The sequence below is a fragment of the Haliotis rubra genome, unplaced genomic scaffold (assembly GCF_003918875.1).
Source record: "Haliotis rubra isolate DU_JTF1 unplaced genomic scaffold, ASM391887v1 Scf239, whole genome shotgun sequence".
Lineage (NCBI taxonomy): Eukaryota > Metazoa > Mollusca > Gastropoda > Lepetellida > Haliotidae > Haliotis > Haliotis rubra.
In genome coordinates this window covers 1,064,790-1,084,630 of record NW_025766436.1, presented here as the reverse complement: position 1 = coordinate 1,084,630, position 19,841 = coordinate 1,064,790, and the positions used below count along the sequence as shown (strand labels likewise).

Below are 19,841 nucleotides of genomic sequence, written 5' to 3'. Positions count from 1 at the left end.
TAACCCTTATACTACTGAGGGTTGGTGAAACAAAACAAAAGTCATACAATTTTTCTAACAAATCAATAGTAATTGGTTCTTTTTTAGAAACACACCTGGCTAACTTTCTTTTAGCCGCCTCTAACACGTTTCTTACCAAACTATTCTCAGTAGGACTAGGTAGACCTACAACAACATGAGCATAACGAATGCTGTAAAACGCAGTTTGCACCGGGGCGAACGAATCACATCTCTGAACAACAGATACAAGATATATTGAGCAATGTAATGGTGACATAGGCAATTAGGCACTTGGCAACCTCTCGAACTCATCTCCATAAGCATTGGACAACAAATCTGTAAACAGAAACGTGAAATTAGATAATGCTGAAATCAACAAACAATGCTAACATATCAAAATCCAAATCACGTTCGCCAAAGAGGCCTCCTTTAAAGGTCACATAAACCCTAGGGGGTACAAATACATAAATCACTAACTGGCATCGTTATAAATGAAACCCCGTCATTAAAACTACTCATTTCGACCTTTAATTGACTTAAATCGACCTTTTTTGACAACAGTGCACAATTCTCACCCGCGAACGAAATTTCAACCAATCAGAGCGGCGGATCTCTGTGACGTCATATGAGGAATAGCTTTGAGGGCCGATGCAGAATTCATCTACATTTTAGGGGGGTAAATTATCTTGTTTACAGGCTTGTATAAACCTGAAATCGTGACAATTGTTGCGGAAAATGAAAGCTATATGTTCTCACAATCTACTGTCATTTAATTTTGTCTCTTGCTTTGCCTAGTTTCCGAGTTACAACTTGTTTTCATAGACGATTCTGTCAAAATCGATTGGTGTCGTTAGGCCCTATTTGTATAATGACTGATCTAAATTGATCCCATTTCTGTGTTTTTTTACCTCGATGTTTAATCATGTCATGTACAAATCTGTTTGTATTCTCAAAACAGTGTCGGCCCATAAGTTTTCACATGCAATACAGCAATTAATACTCCCTTGTTGTAACCCGTGTTAGGTGGTATAAACCTACACATGTTATTTGTCATCATTCACTTGATGGTCAGTTAATGAATTTATAACAGGTATAATTAGTGGTAACACACTTAGATTACCCGACAAAGGTTCCCATTTGGCATTTCTTGTGTCTGGAGTAAATATTCAACATTATAAACATCGATCAAAGGATTAACCGATAACACGCTGATTGATTAATTACTTTTATCTTACACAGCGGAATTGTCAAAAGGTAGTGTTTATGTATGTAGATTTACTAATCTATACTGAATACACTCTGTCGTGTCGGTGTCTGCGTAAAAAACAACGTGCTCTGTTCAAAGGATTAACCGGCAATACATTGATTGATTGCCCATTATTGGCTAACTAAATTACGGTTTTTTAAAGAAAGGCGGACATTATGCAATTAGTTGCCAGGTGTGCTATCTTGGGTGACCAATGAGACTATACACCAATACCTGAAAAGATTGATCACTTTTTCGTATATTAAACTGTTAAAAGACACATCATTTGGAACAGTTTTGTGGATATTGATGGATACATTCCTCGAACAAGGTAATGGCCTGATATTGTTCCTATAACTTTAATCTGTTTTAATTTTAATATTTGCATTTTGTTTTTATTCATTTGTCGTAGCATTTAACAGAATCATTGTTTTCGCCGTGAAGTGTAATGAGACAGACAACATACACTAGGGTGTGTGTGCGGATTATGATTCACATTGGCAAACTATAAAATGTCTAGCTATTACAGTTCTGTTATAAATTCACTATAAGTATCAGCAGATCGTCTGCTTTTAATTTAGTTTCAAAATGCATACAAGTATGATCACAAACTAATTAGGATTATAAGACCAAATATAAAGACGCACATTGACTAGTATCTACATACTGGTGAGTGGACATTAACCATGTGAATGTAGCAAGAAATTTATCGCGCAGTATTGTAACTTCGACCCCACCTCGCTTCCGTGGAAGAAATCGTTATGTTATAAGTTGTGTCATGCAAAATCCGTTTGGTTATGATTCCAATACATATTTAACTACGAGTAGAAAGTAGTTTTGATTTTCTAACTTGATGAAAACAAACTATAATCTCATTAATTCTAACAGACTTTACGATTTTCAAAATGGCGGCGCCTCTGTCGGGAACATCCGCCAGTCTGAGGATAAATGCTATTTAGATTTGTTTTCACTGAGTTAGTTAAATCAAAACTACTTTCTACTGGTAGTAAAATATTTATTTTATTGATGGCCAATAGGATTTTGCATGACATAGCGTATAACATAACAATTTCTCTCCTGGCAGCGAGGTGGGTGTCAATATAATACTACTTACAATATTATTGTTACTTCGACCACAACCTCACTTCCGAGGAAGAAATCGTTATGTTACAAGTTGTGTCATGGAAAATCTTTATGGTCATCAATCATATACATATTTTACTACAACTAGTAAGTAGTTTTGATTCTTTGAAGCGATCTGAACACAAGTAAGATATCGTCTCAGGCTTCCACAACGCTCGCTTCGCACTCACAAACATAACCCATTTAGCACGAACTGCGGGGTCCTGTGGAAATCTGTGCATGGTGACACCATCGCCCGACCCCTAGGAGCAATTGACGACAAAGCAACGATTCGACATGTCGTCGTTAATGTCGAGAAATCATCAAAATGATGAGCATGCTACACACTTTCTATACAACTAACTGAAAATCGTTCCTCATATGACGTCACTGCAGTGATCTGGCGACAGAGTTACGTAACCTGTTTGTGGTTTCGTTGGCGGGCGAGAGAGAAGCAGGCGACTTTTTGGCCACTTTTAATCGCTCGGTATTAATTAACCACAAGTTTTTAAAGAATAAATGTGGTGTTCCGCATAAGACTAACCACAAATCTTTCATATGTAATGGTTAAAAGAGTAACAAAAAACAAAGTTTAGTGGTTCTTTAACCCTAGACGCAACATAGGCTTGTTTAGATCTGGAAAGGTACATCACATCCTTCACTTGGGGAATAAACTCATAATTATGAGAAATAAGAGGCCAAAAGCATGCCGAGTGCCACTCTGGCACAATAAGGGTGCCCTTAGCTTTACTTTCTGCCAAATGTCTAAGGCACCTGGGGATCAGACACACAGGGGGAACAAGCCAGTTAAGAACACCACCCCAGTTAACAGTGAAACAATCAACAGTCACAACCAGGATTATAAAATCTGGAATTAAAGCATGGGAGCTTGGTATTATAATACGAAGCAAATCTGTCCACACTATGGGGTCCCCATTTAGCATCTATCTGCTTGAAAATATAGCTTGGAATGGACCAGTCATCATAGTCAACAATTTTACTTAGCATATCCGCTGTCTCGTTATCAGAACGAGGTATCCACTGCATAAGTAAAGTCACATGGTGAGAGAAACACAGTTTGAAGATATCCAGCACAACCGCCTGGAGATGAGGTTTCATGCTCCCTTTCTCCACTATTTACGTAATGTTCTTGTTATCTGTAAGCCACATAACTTTGTGTGAAGACAGGCTAGGAATAAAGCTTTTCAACACAAGGTGCACTGCTTGAAGTTCTCTCCAAGTAGAACTCGACTTAGCTTCGTCATCTGACCACTGACCATGAGATATAGCTTGACCAAACAGCACACAATAGCCCCCAAAACCAGAGCCACTCGCATCACTGTACACAACTCGCGTTGCAATAGATTTTGTCTTCAGCACAGTACTTGAGTAAGCATTAATATGCGTCAACCAAAATGTCAATTGATAAACACTTTGAGGGGATAGCTTCACTTTGCTGTTCCAAGATGACACAGAAATGATATCCATACTGAGCGATCTAGTCATAAGTTGAGCAATTGGGCCTGTCACCATCTTCATTGATACTACCTGCCCAACGACTGAGGCCAGTGACCTAACATTCTGATATCTATGCTTATGCGTAAGTAGATACTGAATGTCTGAAATTAACTTATCCCTTTTTCTCTGTGGGATAGACAATACCATGGAAACAGTATTAATATGGAATCCTAACCACTCAAGAGACTGGGAGGGCGACCATAACGACTTTTCAACTTTAGGGACAAAGCCTGACTGAATCAAATCTTCTTTTACCCTTTCACCTGTAGAATTGGCGTTATCAGAAGAAGAAGCAGATAAAATACCGTCGTCTAAAAATGTTACTATTTTCTTGCCCTCATACCGCCATTTCTTAACAAGTTGACGCATAACTTTAGTGAATACATATGGAGCAGATGTAAGCCCAAATGGCATAACCAAGAACTTATAATAGCGATTCTCCCCTGTCGAATCTCTCCATGAGAAACCGAGATAATCTGTGTGATGATGACAAATATCGATATGGTGATAGGCCGAGTGGATATCGAATTTGATAAGCCAGTCATTCATGTTTATGTACTCACAAGCCACTTTCCAATCTTCATACTTGACACTCTTCTTTTGAACATACTTGTTAACTCTAGATAAATCTAAGATCAAACGTTTTTTACCAGATGACTGAATGGCAACAGACAATGGATTAACAACGTATGGAGGAAACTCGCACTCCGATATCAAATGCTTGTTCTTTAAATCAGATATGGCGCCATTCACAAACTCCACATGCTTTAACGCTGAACTGTTATTGCACAAATGCATACTCGGAGGTCTGGAAATAAAAGGAATTTTGTAGCCATTACCAATTATATCAAGGATGTAATCTGAGGTACCAATATCACACCAAAAGTTCAAGTTAGCTTTTAAACGACCCTTGACAATGATTTCTGCTGTGCCCTGTTCATATTCAAAATAATTGTCAGTAAGCATACGATGTGTCACATTAACATCGATCTCGAGATATTAGAATCACAAAACAACTTAACTGACAAATCTGTATCAGCATAGTCATTAGGACGTGACTGTCTACGTGGCGCCTGCTCCTGTGACAGGTAGTGACGACTGCGTGCTGCTTGCTCGGTAGGGGCATTCTCTGAAGTAGTGTGAAAAGTCGCCGCAGGAAGAGCAGGATCCTTGTCTCTGACCCTACGAAAGGGCTGAATTGGCTGAATCGGTTGAGTGTGTACAGGGCTGCTAACAGGAAGAGTGTACTGCACGGGCGAAGGCGTAATTTGCGATCTTCGCACACTCTTGGATGCATAGGGACCATTCTTATTTCTCTTTTGCTTTAACTTTTTTAAAGCTTTGAAATCTGCTTTAGCGATCTTCTTATCGTCGTCCGTGTCGTCTGCTAACTCTTTGGAGACGTAATTGCGTACGGTCTCCCACCCACCCTCAGAGGAATCAGCGATTTTGATTAACTTATTTCTTTTCTGTAATCTACTTACTTCTTCGTCAATGCTCATAGAAACCTTTGCCAAATCTCCAGATACTAAAGCTTGTTTAGCCAAAGTCAAACCGTCTAATACGTCCGAATTAAAGTTAAACTGTATTTTGTTACCCTCTCGGGACCAGGAGTATTCGGACTCTGCTTTTAATTTCTTTATATCTTTGGCGTTGTGGATGAACTCCTCTCTCAGCTTAGAAATCTTATGATCGAAGGCTGACTCAATCTCTTGTCGGTTAGTATCCAACTTCTCTAAGATGGCGTCCAATTTTCCCGCCGTAGAAGAGTTGTCATCCATATTAGAAATGATGTGAACACTGCCGTGTCTAGAGCGAGAGAGACGATATTTGAAATTCCCTCTCCATTTATACCTTAAACAGCGCCACCTGTCGCACAAAATTACCTCCCTTGGTAGATTCGCATACCCCAAGGAGAAAATAGTTTCTATCTAATTCATTTCATTCAACCGAAAGAAACAATATATACTAATATCCTATGAAATACACTTGGCATAAACCTCTGTTGAATACACAAGTAAGTTGAATTAAACCTACCTTACAATATAATACACTACTAGCTAAAATACTACACATATATAACAATGCTAAAAATACAGAATAACCAAACCTAAGATTCCAGATAAAGTAATAAATGAACTTACCCTATGTGATCTTGTGCAGAGAATGTGCTCACTGGCAGAAAGGAGAAATAGGCTGACTGACCAGCAAAAGTTTGAAGCAGTCACTCCACATGGCTAAAACAATCATGTGGCCCCAGAGAACAATAAAACCCTAATCACTGCCCGAGTGACAATACCCATGAACCTATATACAATAAAAAGGATGAACTATCCAAGCTTACCTATGAGCTAGTATATTTGTGCAAGTGCTGAAGTTAAAACAAGTATTAAAGGAAAGTGAATTTTAAATATCTAGGTTTAGGTTATTAAATATTTAGGTTTAGGTTATTAATTGACTTCATATAAGTTCACTATGTTGATGATTAACATCTAACAATATACTATTTACAAACATACTGCTACATATATACCTATATGTCTCCTAACGCTTTTTCTAAGCGTGACACGCCCCTGTGATCCTGAAGGCGTTTAATGCGTTTGGGTGAGATTAGCTGCACTTGTGATTGTGAGTTCCCATACAGGCGCGCACCCACGGCGTGCACGGGCATCACGTGCTGTCAGTGCACGTGATCATATGCTGTATTCATATGTTACGTCAAAGTGTCGTAAATGTCAAAGATAGCCATATTGAAGTCATCCAGGTCCCTTTTGTCGTCGGCAGTTTATCACCGTCAACATGGTAACGGATAATAACATTCTTGTTTGGTTTTCTGTTTGCTGATCAAACGGTTCAGTGAACCATAGCAGTTTGTATCGATCAGCGTGTTGTTAATTAACTACACGAACATCGATCAATCAGTGATTGGGAGGCCGACAAGTTTTGTGCAGTCCCCAACAAGATCAACTAATCATCCAAAGAACCAATTCCGTAAATACCCTTTGATATGATTATATAGCCTTGTGTGGCGGGGTGCTGTTGCTAAGGGGAATTTATTTCGCTTGATTTATATCAAAAACATCTTTACTACATGTTCTTCCAACAACACAATTGAATCATGTTTGTGGACCATCAATCAAGAAGGAACACATGCGATCTTTGAGCTTCACTTTTCATGCTGTGATTAACACAAGAATGTATGTTTACCAAATCTGACATCGTTGGGTAAAAGTACAAGCGATGGCAGCATGGTCTGTCACTACCGCCACTGGAATGCCAGGCTAAGGTGAAGATCCATCTGTCCTCGTGCAATATTGTCATTTCCCATAGTGTTAAATGTTAGTGGAAACAGACTCCATTCTTGAAAAATTTCATACTTCAGCGTAGACATATAGACGCACACGCACATGCTCCCTTCACACTACGTGTTGAACTTAGACTTGCATACTGGAAACATCGACAACAAGGTGTAAAAGTTTAAATTAGTTTCGATACAGTTCAATAATAGCTTTAAAAGATTGATGATATTCCATCGCAAGCTGCTGGTTGTTTTTTCCGAGTGATATCAGTTGATCGCTGCCGCGCACGGCAGTCCAAGATTGATATTCATTGATTTTTAACTGCATGGTATCCACTACTCAAAATGAAGAGCTCTAGGGCAGACAAAGCGTGCATACGTTTATTAGTTGTTTGATGTTTACCTTGAAAAAGATCCCCATGTGTTTTAGTGTCACTTTGTTGTTTACACTGGCTTGACATTTCTCTGTAAGTTGTTCAAGTCCGGCATGTTGTAAATGTTCAGTGTGTCCAGACAGCGGCATGTCGCTAGTACAGGTCAGTACTCTCGTCTTACATACATTGTCTGCATCGCAACTGATGGACAGTTGTCTTTCAGATTATGATATTGTCATCAATTTTTTCCATAATTTTCAGAACTTACCTTCATGTTCAGATTAAGCGGTGCCATGATTGCGGGTGATGTAGAAATGAGGGTAGTGTTCGCAGCATTACTCTTAATCTTTGAGTTGCCAAGGTAACAAGCATTGCATTTCAAGCCAAAACATTCATATTTTGGTTTTGTCTCGAAGACATAACTTATACACGGTTCAATATTTTTCATAATACTTCACCAGGCTACTGTTAAATTGGTGCCTTTTACTATGCGTAGAATGTTAATGTTAAGTTTGGCGTCTCTCTAATTCTCTCTCTGAGGGTAGGATTTCTGTCCAGTGTCAAACAATCCTATTGCGTGATCATTTATTTACTACCTGCATGTTAGCTGGGCTGATATTTAAGAGTATATCCCTATAAGTGGCTTGTGGAATATGTTCACAAATGTCAAACTGATATATTCCTGTTTGGGCAGTTTTCTGGATATTCACTTTTATAGCCTTTCTTTACGATTAGTGCCGGTTTTAATTGTTCCAAGCGGTTATACGGCAGACATACGGGTCCTAAGTTGGGAGATAAAGATGACCTTGTCCTCGTGATTCCTGTCCAGCTGTGCATGACTCCAGAAGCTAATGCATTATATACATCGAAAATATATATTGCAGTTACGTTCTGCTTAGCAATTTCTATCTGAAATACACAGGTAAAAGATATATATTGTTGATTTTACTAAGGCCTTAATAAACGCCGGCACTTGGAAGTTTTAATCGCCCACACAGCTGATTACAGAACATAGAAAACAGTTAAAATCATTTTATGTTCAGATTACGTCACATTTACCAAGTATGTTGACGAAGAAACGAAGAATTTCTGTTCTTGTCCTTTACATACTTGTAAAACGTCTTTGTTACACCAGACATGGCGACATTATCTGCTAGTTCTTTATACCCCAACAGAGTTGAGATCTATAGCACATGGAGTTGAAATAATTGTCCACACATAAGATGTCCCACACAATGTCAACTCAACATCCAGCTGTCCCTGACTTCACATACAGCTGCCACACATAGTGTTTCCCCATAGTTGGTGTCATTGACCCACTTAGGTGCTTGGTGGAGGATGGCAATTAATTCAACAGGATATACAGGCAGATGGTGATTTAGAAGAACTGCCTCTGCAACACATACATATGGCTGAACAGTGCTTGGCCGATGATTCCTATGTGACACATTGCTCTCAAAGCCACAGCTTCAACCAGCAGTAATTATATTTTCTATTATAAAAGTTAAACCTTGCGTATATATACATATATCACGGTTCTGTGCCAGAGATAGGGGCCTTGTAATCTCAGGTGAAAATATTCATCGTTGGCAGAATATCAGAGTACAATTATTACATTGGGAAATTCGTGGTTTTACTAAGCTGAAGACCTTGGACTGGTATAGGGAACCAGTTACCATTTTCAACCATTAGCCACACTGACGGGAGAGGGAGTAAATAAATTAGTACTGATATGTTTCACCACAAACTACAATGCCAACACTATGTTGGAATTATGCTCCCGGTACGTGATAATGTTTGTGGAACTCTTTCTGCAGGCCACGTTTGTCCTTTACACTCTGTTTGACGTGGCTGAGGACATCTCACCAGTATCACTGCACACCTGCGTCAGTATCATCACTGAGATCACAAAATATTGTGCCATGTACAAATCAGAAAATTCAGATAATGTTGCATTTAAGTAAATGTGCCAATATATACATTTCTGTATAAAACAGAGCGACACTTGCCACCCAAAAGGCCGTTCTGAAATACATCTAAACTGCAGTTGATCGCAGTTGAAGAGGAAGAAGAAAACACTTCCAAAGATACACGCGGATCTTTTTCTCGGTATTTAGCAAAACTTCTGCAATCCTGCTTCATGAAAACAAGTACACAGTTATAAATAAGCCCCTTTTAATCAAGTTTACATGGCGACTCCTGACGGTGACCGTGATCCTGAATTCATTTTGAACATCATGTAGAGTAACAACTTCACCCATCTTCGTTTCCTTAGTGTCAACCCCCACACTCACATGATGTAGAGTAACAACTTCACCCATCTTCGTTTCCTTAGTGTCAACCCCCACACTCACATCATGTAGAGCAACAACTTCACCCAACTTCGTTTCCTTAGTGTCAACCCCCACACTCACATGATGTAGAGTAACAACTTCACCCATCTTCGTTTCCTTAGTGTCAACCCCCACACTCACATGATGTAGAGTAACAACTTCACCCATCTTCGTTTCTTTAGTGTCAACCCCCACACTTACATGATGTAGAGTAATAACTTCACCCATCTTCGTTTCTTTAGTGTCAACCCCCACACTTACATGATGTAGAGTAACAACTTCACCCATCTTCGTTTCTTTAGTGTCAACCCCCACACTTACATGATGTAGAGTAATAACTTCACCCATCTTCGTTTCTTTAGTGTCAACCCCCACACTTACATGATGTAGAGTAATAACTTCACCCATCTTCGTTTCCTTAGTGTCAACCCCCACACTTACATGATGTAGAGTAACAACTTCACCCATCTTCGTTTCCTTAGTGTCAACCCCCACACTTACATGATGTAGAGTAACAACTTCACCCATCTTCGTTTCTTTAGTGTCAACCCCCACACTTACATGATGTAGAGTAATAACTTCACCCATCTTCGTTTCTTTAGTGTCAACCCCCACACTTACATGATGTAGAGTAATAACTTCACCCATCTTCGTTTCTTTAGTGTCAACCCCCACACTTACATGATGTAGAGCAACAACTTCACCCATCTTCGTTTCTTTAGTGTCAACCCCCACACTTACATGATGTAGAGTAATAACTTCACCCATCTTCGTTTCTTTAGTGTCAACCCCACACTCACATGATGTAGAGTAACAACTTCACCCATCTTCGTTTCTTTAGTGTCAACCCCCACACTTACATGATGTAGAGTAATAACTTCACCCATCTTCGTTTCTTTAGTGTCAACCCCCACACTTACATGATGTAGAGTAATAACTTCACCCATCTTCGTTTCTTTAGTTCCTACATGATGTGTCAACTTCACCCATCTTCGTTTCTTTAGTGTCAACCCCACACTTACATGATGTAGAGTAACAACTTCACCCATCATCGTTTCGTTTCCATGATTAGTGTCAAGTGTCCCCCACACTTACATGATGTAGAGTAACAACTTCACCCATCTTCGTTTCCTTGAGTGTCAACCCCCCCACTTACATGATGTAGAGTAATAACTTCACCCATCTTCGTTTCTTTAGTGTCAACCCCCACACTTACATGATGTCACCCATCTTCGTTTCTTTAGTGTCAACCCCCACAGTAATAGACTTCACCCATCTTCGTTTCTTTAGTGTCAACCCCACACTCACATGATGTAGAGTAACAACTTCACCCATCTTCGTTTCCTTAGTGTCAACCCCCACACTTACATGATGTAGAGTAACAACTTCACCCATCTTCGTTTCTTTAGTGTCAACCCCCACACTTACATGATGTAGAGTAATAACTTCACCCATCTTCGTTTCTTTAGTGTCAACCCCCACACTCACATGATGTAGAGTAATATTACACTTTAATTTGTTGTGAACCTCTGGTATTCAGAGAGATTTAGTCGGAAATCGTTGTCAAGGGGACAATCCCTTGTGTCTCCGGACCATGAAGCCCATGTGATGGGCGACACTGTGACGGCCGTTACCGGGTATCCACTACTAGCTGTAGTGAAGCCTGCATTATGTAGGGTGCACCAATCCCCTGATGTGCCCCTCAATAATGCCACCGAGGGACCATCTAGCGGATTCACTGGTTCAGACAACTGTTGGAAATATCCCTTCGACATATGTACTATGTATATTTCAGGTCATCGTAACATGCAATGTGTCATTAGGTACAGTCACAACATCGAAAACATGAGTTGCAACCTTTGCCTCAGTGTCGAGCTCTGTGAACTCAAGACGGCACTGGAGATGAAGAGTAGTCTCCCCTCGACAGTGACTGCAAAACTCCGTAACGACTCCGTAACGACTCCGTAACGATCTTTATAACTAACGTGTATTTTCGTTATGGCCTTGATAATCCATACTTGGTAGAACTGTTCTGTGGAAGGTCAAACCAGGTATTAGTATTGACCTGCAAACTGAATGATTCCTAACTTTAGTGCAATACATCAGTGCGCCACTGCGACCGTGTATTTTCGTTATGGCCTTGATAATCCATACTTGGTAGAACTGTTCTGTGGAAGGTCAAACCAGGTATTAGTATTGACCTGCAAACTGAATGATTCCTAACTTTAGTGCAATACATCAGTGCGCCACTGCGACCGTATGGACACTGGACAGACAAACTATACATCGATTTGAAGATAAAATGATGTGATTTTAAACTCGTTTAAACAGGTTATTAAGATAAATAGTATCTGATAGACAATAGTGTATTCATTTTTATAAAGACGATGTATTGCAAACTAACGCCCTATACAAAGCAATGTGTGAAACCGTCATGTTGTTGGTGTATTGCTAACAGCGGCACACTCGTTCACTGAATATCATTGTTGATTTCCCATGAGGGCTCTTCTAATATTTTCCAGATGACAGAACGCGGGATTCAGATATGTTCGTGAGTTACCGAGCTTACGAAACAATGTTGCAAAATGTATTTGTGATCAATTATACTGAAAAATTACCAAACAATTAATTCTACATTCCTTTCTCCATGCTAGGTGATGCGGTGGACCCTGTACGTGCTGCTCTCTCCAGCAAGTGGTAAGTGTCTCATATCTCAACCATTTACACATTCTGGAGATGTAATGGGTTCAACAGAGTGATGGATACAAAATCTAAGATGTGGATAAGTTGATGCTCATTTTCATAGTACATGTAGTAGTATCCGTTTGACACAGATTTGCTATGTCTCATCTTTTAGATCCTATGTAATTGCCTGAACTCGCTTTTAGCAGTTTCATATTCATGATATGTAGTAAATATTGATCAAGTCTTCTGGGATTTCATGGAAGAAGAAGTTGATTTCAGTATTTGAGGCCACATGACCAAGAGTACAAACTTTTATAACAATATTTTGCCGATGGACAGATAAAACAAAGTAATTAGGACACTTTCATACAGGCAAATTACCCTTTAGAAATATTGCAATAGACTTCAATATTTGTTTTTTTTAAAAGTTGTTTAAATTTTAATCTAGATGAAAAAATATGGAAATAACCAGGCATATACAGTTTTCTATGTACAGAACAGAATGGACACACAAGTAAAAATAAAATTCATCTTGTATAACATTAAGCTCACATTTGTCACAAATGAGTACATTGTTATTTTTATTATTGTTATAACGTATTACGTGTTTGTTATGCCAGAGTTCCAATATGTATTTTGTCAGGTTCCAGGGCGGACTTGATTGCTCCATAGTCTTTTAAAAAAGATGATGAATTTCAATATCTTGACATCTTTGTCTAAATTCACTCATAAACGATTCAATATTCCCACATTCTTGTGTAATCCAAACGTAAGTAAATCCAGTTGGGAGTAAAAGTAGACGCACATGCAGCTGCCACTATCATCTTGCAGCTTTGATATTTCATAACATGATTTGGGATGTCGATATGTCCATATGTAATATTCTACACCAATATTTGATACATCTGCCGTAATATTTAACACATAATTGGGTTCAACCAATTTTATCAAGTACAGCATTGAAAGAAACATTCTATAAACACATAGATAACGTTTGAAAAGGACGCATTGGATTTTCTCAATGTGAGCACGATATGAATGGCCCCAGATTTCACTACTGCACAATAATATTGGGGTTATTTTATTATCAAATATTGCTGAAGCAACTTTCAAAGATATATTGGGAAAATCTTTAAACATTCGAGGCTTTTTTTGGCTTGAAGACTTGGTGTTTCACATGTCTTCAATTATATCAATTTTGTGGTAAAAACAACAGTCACCTAGATATTTATAGTGTGATACAACATTCATTTGGTTTCCATTATAGAACCTTTTTTCTGATATTTTCAGATATCCTTCATTTGAGATTGAAGTACAAATATGTTATTGACTGTTGAATAATCAGCTCTAAATCCTGCTTGACACTCATGTAAAATCTCATGTAATTCCATCCAGACACAAATTCTGGAGTCAAGGATAAATTTAAAAATTTTACCCATCATATTCAACAATGATATGCCACGATAATTGTTGGGATCGTGCTTATTACCTTCCTTATACAATGGTATAATCATACCGATGTTCCAATTGTCTGTGCTTATTACCTTCCTTATACAATGGTATAATCATACCGATGTTCCAATTGTCGGGAAAGACGCCGGCGTCAAATACAGCGTTAAACAGTGATTCTAAGTATGGAATAATGAAATTTGCATTTTTGAAAAACTAAGGTGGTATTCCGTCAGTGCCCGGGGATTTTCCGGTCTTAAGGGATTTGATTGCCTGTTCTATTGCATTTCTAGTTATTGGATCTGATAAGAACTCTTCATTGTTACAATCTGAACAGTCATGACTTGATATATATTCACGGGCGGTTTCATGAAAACCCTCATTGCATCCTGCCTGCAGGATTACGTAATTCCTTGAAATATGTAACCCATTTACCAATGGGAATACAGTTATTTCCTCCCGAACTAGTTGTAAGGGATTTTACCTTAGACCAAAACTTCCTACAGTCACCATCTGCAGCTACTGCACATATGCATCAGCAATCATGTTATTAAACTGCCCGGATTTATCCCGGCATGCACTTTTGAAATTCCTCTTTGCATCATTTGAACTATTGAGATTTTCATTAGACCGACACCTCCGAAATGTGCTTAAGTGAAATATTTTTGTAGTCTTAGCAAGTTCACAATCTTGATCAAACCACTTTGGTTGCCCAGGCTAGCTACTTTATGCACGTCATTTACACGTAAATGGCGTGCCACTGCAGCATTGACAGGTAAGTTTACCAATTGTTGAAAGCCATCAACAATATTAGATGCTACATCAGACGTCATGTTGACACCATATTGACAGTCTTTGCTCTTAAATACCTTGAATTTGTCACTTTGATAACACTGTACGCTTCCTTCGTCATCATTGCTATCCCTGCATCAACCCCGAGGTTTATAGTGTATTGTAATGGTAGGTGATCTGAGTCTGGTCGTGAGTGCACAGTCATGTCTAGAATAGCAGAAAACAATTTGTTGAAGCCAGTATGTAGTCTACAAGACTCGGTCCATTATGAGTAATAAGTAACGGACCCCCTCTCTCGTTCCCTTGCTTTCTACCATTTACAACGTGTATGTCCCACAGCTTGCATAGTTCAAAGATAGCGAGACCAAACTTCTCAGTTACCATGTCTTCAGTTGCTCTAGGTTCGTGGAAATAGTTAGGTAAATAGAAACCTGATAAAGGGAAATAATCAGTGTCATTATGATTTTCAATTAAATAATCTTCATTTGAACCAACACGAGCTTTAAAATCTCCGAAGAGTATGATAGGTATGTCCTCGTTTGAAAAATACACGATTTTGCCAGGTAGAAAATATTCTCGCGTATAAAATGGCTCAAAGTGTTTCTTATATAGACGGGAACTCCGCCAGAATATCGACTATTTGGTACTGCGTCCCAACACATAACTGACTATTTTGTATCTGACTAGTACATGGGGGCGTGGTGGGCGAGCTGTTTATGGCACCAGGCTAGTGATCCCGTGGAGGTGCCCACCTGTGACCAGGTATACAAAAGACCTTGGAGTCAACTTTGTGTGCAGAGTGTTGTCACAACCCCTAGTGTACAGTACACATCCCTGTGCACTTAAAAGAACCCACGAATCCGTTGGTAAATGACCATATGGTGGCCACATGAATACGTGCAAACACCTAGTTGCGGGTACAGCAACGTGCAGTTAACTTGGACAAATGTTGTATTCAGGTAACCTGAATACAACAGACGAAGTAGTGTGACTATGTGTCCCAGTCCACCCAGCTGTGAATGGGTACCTCGTAAGGATGGGGTAGCCACATTAACTTGGTGTGCATAATCATAATCCCTATGAAAATACGATGCGCCGGGGAGATTTAGAGGGAACACAAATTAGCCTTGGATACTGGCGCTATACAAATATTAGTATGCATGCAAGTACATAGTTCACTATCCACTATCACTCTGGCATTTCGTAGGACCTTGATACTGCATCAGCACTACGGGTTTACACTGTGTCCCGAAACACAACTACTACGTCCTATCACACATCTATCTATGCAATATCACCATGGGTTTATACTGTGTCCCGAAACACAACTACTACGTCCCATCACACATCTATCTATGCAATACCACCCTGGGTTTATACTGTGTCCCGAAACACAACTACTACGTCCCATCACACATCTATCTATGCAATATCACACATCTATCTGGGTTTATACTGTGTCCCGAAACACAACTACTACGTCCCATCACACATCTATCTATGCAATACCACCCTGGGTTTACACTGTGTCCCGAAACACAACTACTACGTCCCATCACACATCTATCTATGCAATATCACCCTGGGTTTACACTGTGTCCCGAAACACAACTACTACGTCCTATCACACATCTATCTATGCAATATCACCCTGGGTTTACACTGTGTCCCGAAACACAACTACTACGTCCTATCACACATCTATCTATGCAATATCACCCTGGGTTTACACTGTGTCCCGAAACACAACTACTACGTCCTATCACACATCTATCTATGCAATATCACCCTGGGTTTACACTGTGTTCCGAAACACAACTACTACGTCCCATCACACATCTATCTATGCAATACCACCCTGGGTTTATACTGTGTCCCCAAACACATCTACTACGTCCCATCACACATCTATCTATGCAATACCACCCTGGGTTTATACTGTGTCCCGAAACACAACTACTACGTCCCATCACACATCTATCTATGCAATACCACCCTGGGTTTATACATGTGTCCCGAAACACAACTACTACGTCCCATCACACATCTATCTATGCAATATCACCCTGGGTTTATACTGTGTCCCGAAACACAACTACTACGTCCCATCACACATCTATCTATGCAATATCACCCTGGGTTTATACTGTGTCCCGAAACACAACTACTACGTCCCATCACACATCTATCTATGCAATATCACCCTGGGTTTTATACTGTGTCCCGAAACACAACTACTACGTCCCATCACACATCTATATCTATGCAATATCACCCTGGGTTTACACTGTGTCCCGAAACACAACTACTACGTCCCATCACACATCTATCTATGCAATATCACCCTGGGTTTACACTGTGTCCCGAAACACAACTACTACGTCCCATCACACATCTATCTATGCAATATCACCCTGGGTTTATACTGTGTCCACAAACACAACTACTACGTCCCATCACACATCTATCTATGCAATATCACCCTGGGTTTATACTGCATCACATCCGAAACACAACTACTCACCCTTGGTTTATACTGCATCACACATCTATCTATGCAATATCACCCTGGGTTTTACTGTGTCCCGAAACACAACTACTACGTCCCATCACACATCTATCTACGCAATATCACCCTGGGTTTATACTGCATCACACATCTATCTATGCAATATCACCCTGGGTTTATACTGCATCACACATCTATCTATGCAATATCACCCTGGGTTTATACTGTGTCCCGAAACACAACTATTTCGTCCCATCACACATCTATCTATGCAATATCACCCTGGGTTTATACTGTGTCCCGAAACACAACTACTACGTCCCATCACACATCTATCTATGCAATATCACCCTGGGTTTATACTGTGTCCCGAAACACAACTACTACGTCCCATCACACATCTATCTATGCAATATCACCCTGGGTTTATACTGCATCACACATCTATCTATGCAATATCACCCTGGGTTTATACTGCATCACACATCTATCTATGCAATATCCCTTTGGTTTATACTGCATCACACATCTATCTATGCAATATCACCCTGGGTTTTATACATCTATCTATGCAATATCACCCTGGGTTTATACTGCATCACACAACTGTCTATGCAAGATCACTATCTGTCTGTAATGGGTTTATACTGCATCACACAACCAACCGTCTATCACACATCTATCTATGCAATATCACTCTGTCTGTCATGGGTTTATACTGCATCACACAACTACTACGTCCCATCACACATCTATCTATGCAATATCACCCTGGGTTTATACTGCATCACACAACTATCTATGCAATATCACTCTGCCTGTCATGGGTTTATACTGCATCACACAACTATCTAGTATGCAATATCACACTGTCAGCCATGGGATTATACTGCATCACACAACTGTCTAGTATGCAACATCACCCTGGGTTTATACTGCATCACACATCTATCTATACAATATCACCCTGGGTTTATACTGCATCACACAACTATCTATGCAATATCACCCTGGGTTTATACTGCATCACACAACTGTCTAGTATTCAATATCACCCTGGGTTTATACTGCATCACACATCTACCTATACAATATCACCCTGGGTTTATACTGCATCACACATCTATCTATGCAATATCACCCTGGGTTTATACTGCATCACACAACTGTCTAGTATTCAATATCACCCTGGGTTTATACTGCATCACACATCTACCTATACAATATCACCCTGGGTTTATACTGCATCACACAACTGTCTATGCAATATCACCCTGGGTTTATACTGCATCACACAACTGTCTATGCAATATCACCCTGGGTTTATACTGCATCGCACAACTATCTATGCAATATCACCCTAGGTTTATACTGCATCACACAACTGTCTAGTATGCAATATCACTCTGTCTGTCATGGGTTTATACTGCATCACACAACTATCTATGCAATATCACACTGTCTGTCATGGGTTTATACTGCATCACAGAACTATCTATGCAATATCACTCTGTCTGTCATGGGTTAATACTGCATCACACAACTGTCCAGTATGCAATATCACACTGTCTGTCATGGGTTTATACTGCAACACAACCATCTATGCAATATCACTCTGTCTGTCATGGGTTTATACTGCATCACACAACTATCTATGCAATATCACACTGTCTGTCATGGGTTTATACTGCATCACAGAACTATCTTTGCAATATCACTCTGTCTGTCATGGGTTAATACTGCATCACACAACTGTCCAGTATGCAATATCACACTGTCTGCCATGGGTTTGTACTGCATCACAGAACTATGTATGCAATATCACTCTGTCTGTCATGGGTTTATACTGCATCACACAACTGTCTAGCATGCAATATCACACTGTCTATCATGGGTTTGTACTGCATTACACAACTATCTATGCAATATAACTCTGTCTGTCATGGGTTTATACTGCATCACACAACTGTCTAGTATGTAATATCACACTGTCTGTCATGGGTTTATACTGCATCACACAATTATCTATGCAATATCACTCTGTCTGTCATGGGTTTATACTGCATCAGACAACTGTCTAGTATGCAATATCACTCTGTCTGCCATTGGTTTATACTGCATCACACAACTATCTATGCAATATCACACTGTCTGTCATGGGTTTGTACTGCATCACACAACTATCTATACAATACCACCCTGGGTTTATACTGTGTCACATAGCTATCTATACAATACCACTCTGTCTGTCGTGGGTATATACTGCATTAGACAACTGTCTATACAATACCACCCAGGGTTTATACTGTGTCACATAACTATCTATACAATACCACTCTGTCTGTCATGGGTATATACTGCATTAGACAACAAGCTATACAATACCACCCTGGGTTTATATTGTGTCACATAACTATCTATACAATACCACTCTGTCGTGGGTGTACTGCATTAGACAACTAGGTACAATACCACCCTGGTTTATATTGCGTCACATAACTATCTATACAATACC

At 39.5% G+C, this 19,841-nt stretch overlaps 1 protein-coding gene across 1 annotated transcript in view; it reads left to right on the top strand.

Moving 5' to 3' along the window:
* The first annotated feature begins 7,614 nt into the window (after window positions 1-7,614).
* The window catches only part of LOC124278514, a 32,419-nt gene continuing 20,192 nt past the window's right edge, over window positions 7,615-19,841 (top strand). Inside the window, exons 1-2 of the mRNA XM_046714215.1 lie at window positions 7,615-7,720; window positions 12,546-12,588. Coding sequence (XP_046570171.1) covers window positions 7,706-7,720; window positions 12,546-12,588 — 58 coding nt within the window. The 5' untranslated portion in view covers window positions 7,615-7,705. The remainder of the gene's footprint in view (window positions 7,721-12,545; window positions 12,589-19,841) is intronic.